Source organism: Antrostomus carolinensis, unplaced genomic scaffold (assembly GCF_000700745.2).
Source record: "Antrostomus carolinensis isolate BGI_N321 unplaced genomic scaffold, ASM70074v2 scaffold38094, whole genome shotgun sequence".
Lineage (NCBI taxonomy): Eukaryota > Metazoa > Chordata > Aves > Caprimulgiformes > Caprimulgidae > Antrostomus > Antrostomus carolinensis.
Genome location: NW_010309383.1, coordinates 1 through 3,711, shown reverse-complemented (window position 1 = coordinate 3,711; position 3,711 = coordinate 1). Strand labels below are relative to the sequence as shown.

At 45.4% G+C, this 3,711-nt stretch overlaps 1 protein-coding gene across 1 annotated transcript; it reads right to left on the bottom strand.

Annotated features, from left to right (window-relative positions):
* Positions 1-5: 5 nt before the first annotated feature.
* Positions 6-3,483, bottom strand: LOC104523502 (vesicular glutamate transporter 2-like). Its single transcript, XM_010166102.2, has 2 exons — positions 3,216-3,483; positions 6-340 (listed from the first exon to the last, which is right to left on the bottom strand). The coding sequence occupies exons 1-2, from the start codon at positions 3,299-3,301 to the stop codon at positions 67-69; spliced, it is 360 nt and encodes a 119-aa protein (XP_010164404.1). The 5' UTR covers positions 3,302-3,483; the 3' UTR covers positions 6-66.
* Positions 3,484-3,711: the final 228 nt, after the last annotated feature.

Genomic DNA, 3,711 nt, shown 5'->3' with positions numbered 1-3,711 from the left:
CGTCCGAGCCCATCTCCCCTGCGCTGAGGTGCTGGACCTGGGAGTTGTACTGGGAGGAGATGGGATTTACGAGGAAAGGGTTCCCACCTCTTTAATAATTTTTCCTCCTCGGTGTATGGTGCTGTTATTGACCATATCCACGATGGCCACTCCCAAGTTACATCGGATCCCGAAGGAAATGCAGAATCCCAGTCCACTCATGATGGCAATGATGTACCTCCGGGGCAGCCCGAAGCAGGTACAGTCACACAGCGGGGCTTTCTTCTCGGGTACTTCCATGGGTTTCCCATCTTCCGTCAGCTCGATGGTGTCCCCGGGCTTCTGCCTCTTCTCTAGGACTCTGCCCGACACAAGAAGGGAAAGTCAAGCCCTGGCCGCCTGAGCACACAGCCCCCTCGGGAAGCCGAAGGCTGAAGTTCACCGCTCCCCCCGCCCCTTGGGCTCGGTTTGGATTGATTTGAGGATTTTTTTTATTTTTTTTCCTTGTTTTCCATTCACCTTCAAGTGTTATTTAGCAATGACCTGTGGGAGTCAGGATTACTCATCCCCGACTCCCCCCTCCAACCCGCCGCAGAAGCCCAGGGAGGAGCTCCAGCTGAGAATTGCTCATCTATCATTAAAGACTTCTGCTTAAATATGTAGGACGCATTAAGAAGACATCATCTGTAACCACTGCAGAGGCGCCATGTTGGGTAACCCAAGAGGTACACGATGGAAACTGAAACAGGCTTTTGGAGAAGGTTTAATTCCCTCCTTGCTGTATTAGAAACACCAAGAGGGATGATCTTGGTTTACATCTCGCTTCTGGTTTGGGAACAAAAGAAATATGAACAGAAAGGGAGGAGGGGCGATATTGCTACTTATTTTAGATTTGCAAAATGGCTGTCACATACAGTGGAAGAAAACACGACCGTCTTTAGACAACTGCCAGCTCTGGAGAAGTCTTTCCAAAAGATCGCATCAGCTACAAGGGGTGAGCGTGTGGTCCCTTGGCAGGTTTAACCTTCCCAGAACGGTTTTCCGCTCGATCTCATTGCCCCCACTCCCTTGTTTTTACATGAGAATCCTATCTCCCAGAAAATCATGTGCAGGAATCTGAAAGGGAATGGTTATTCGAATCAACACAAAAATACGGAAAACCCCCTGCCATCCACGAAAAGTGACTTAGAATATTTCGTTTTATTTCTTCTTTTCTGGGGAAACTTTAAAAATGCCGTGTTGGTAATAAGAAAAATCGGGTTTATCGAGCAAGTGTCCCATGCTGAATCTCTTGATCTTCTTTTGCAGTCACTGAGATATTTAAAGGACAGAAAACCCCTAACCGTTTCCATCCTAGCTCCATCGTCTTCAGGACCGAATATGTGACCATTTCCCGACAATTTGGACATTCCTACCGCTTCCCTCACCCCCGCTTTAGGAGAGTTTTCTCACATCAGGAATTCTCCTCGGAGGAGTATCCCTTGGAGGTCAACCCATCCGGCTAATGGGGCAGTTACAATTAGCAGAATAAAGCTCAAAATGTTCTCCGTGTTTTGGAGAAAAAAACAGGGATTTTCTTCAATAGTTAACTCAGTTGAAATTCTCCCGATTTTTCTTTGCTGGGAGAATTATTCCCATGCTTAAAGACCGCGGCATTCAGAAATGTCTTAAGGTTGTGAAGAAAACAAAACACGGTGGTTTTACGTTCAAAATTCGTTCGTGTGAATAAAGGATGGTGTAGAAGTGTCTTATCCCTGAATGAGCTTCTTGTCTTCGGGAAGACACTGAGGTATAAGGGACAGGAAAACTATTTTAATTCTAAGAATCGGAAACAGAATAATTCGCTCCCGTGCCTCGAAAAAGATCATGAAATCGGGCATTTTCTTAATCGAGGGGGGAGTTCAAACTGAGTTTTGCTGGAAAATACAAACACCGTTTCTCCATCATTCACTGTGTGACTATATAAAAAGCAGTAGACATGATCCTTTTATTTATATGTTGTAGAGTATTTTAGGGCGAAAAAGAGATTTATTTCCTTAATTATATTTTAAGCAGTTATTCTGGATTATCAATATTTATTTTTCTTTTTTCTGGCCATTGAAAATGACTTAAATATGACCCAGAACTATAGGATATTCACTGCGTTGTTGATGGCTTTGGTTTTGCTTTTGGCTTTTCAAAATTATGCCCTTCCTACTACTTAATTTTGTCCTTATCACTTCACTGATATGTCCCCTTCCCTGAAAATGGCAGCAGAAGTTGTGACTCATGCTGTGGAACAGCCTTGTGCCTGTGCCCAACACTGCCGCATAGGTATGGAAAAAAGACTTTTACGTGACCTACCCCAGGCAGATAAATCCGCAGTTATCTTTAATCTGTAATTCGAAAAAAAACCCCCACCTTCAGGGTAATTTCTAGCAGAGGGAACAACCGAAAATACATTGGAATTTCACAGACTATTCTCAGACGTCCTGGAGGTCACTAAAGTCGCCAGATTGGATGAAGCACGATGTGTCAACTTCAGTGCATACACTTTTTAGGTACATGAGAATTTGGGCTTGTTTATCTGTGTGTACAGGGCTCGAAGATGGTAGAAATATTTTGTACACACAGAAACATACCGTCGAGTGATGTTTTCGAGTTTAGCAATTTCAGCTGTGTATTACTTATAAGACAAGTGGATGCTTCTCAAGGCAGACGGATAAATAATTAAACACATCCCTCTATATGTTTCAGCTTCAGGAGAAAAAAAAATAGTTCGGATATCAATTATTTATACATCTCCATATTTATCTTCCTCTGACGACGAATTACACAAGGGACAAGACTAATCGAAACCAGGAAAGATTATTATTATTATTTTTTAATGATTGGTAAGGGCAGGGGGAAAGATCCTGTGACTGCATTGCAAAATTAACACAGAACAAAAATATAGGGAGCTGCTCTCCTGATTATAATTTCAAGATGGGATCCTGGTTTTGTGGGAGAAAGATGGGGTAATCTTTTGCTACATACTGACACCATCTACGAATCAGATAGAGAAGTTACAAGGGTGCCATATTGAGAGGTTTAAGCACTAGTTTCCAGGATCCAGATTATATCAGCAGTGTCTCAACAGCTCCCAGCCCCTCCACCACTAACCTCCCCAAAGCGTTCAACCTCCTTCAGCAGCTGACTGTTAACCTCCTTCCAATTATTTCTAGGAAGTACGGTCCTGTAAGAGATCTCAGTCTTACCTGTAGAGTTGACCAAGCGATTTTCCAGCAAAATTCTTCAATCCCTCCTTACCAGGGGTCAAAATCCTTTGTTTTACCGACTCCATTCCTGCAGGGGTGCTCGCTGGATTCTGCTCTGCTCTGGATCGGGCACTGCTACGAGCAACGATGATTCATATTGGTTTAATCTCTTAACTTTCCCCCCTCATTAATGGCTATCAGTGCACCTCCGGGTAACGGCAGAGTGAGAGAAAGCGTGCGCGCCTGTGTGTGTCTGAGAGAGGGAGAGGGAGAGACGGCGTGAGGAGCCGGGGGGGGGAGAGGGCGAGGCGCGCCTGTGTGTGTGCGGCAGCGAGCGGGGAGGCTGAGAGCGCTGCAGGCAGCCCCCGGCTTTCCCGGCAGGCACGGTCAGAAAGTCTTCTCGGCCTTGCAGGGTTCAGTGGTGGCGAGTGGAGGCAGTGCCATGCCCAGCTGGGAGGGGACGGCGATCCCTTGGCGGGAGCGTTCCAAAGCAATC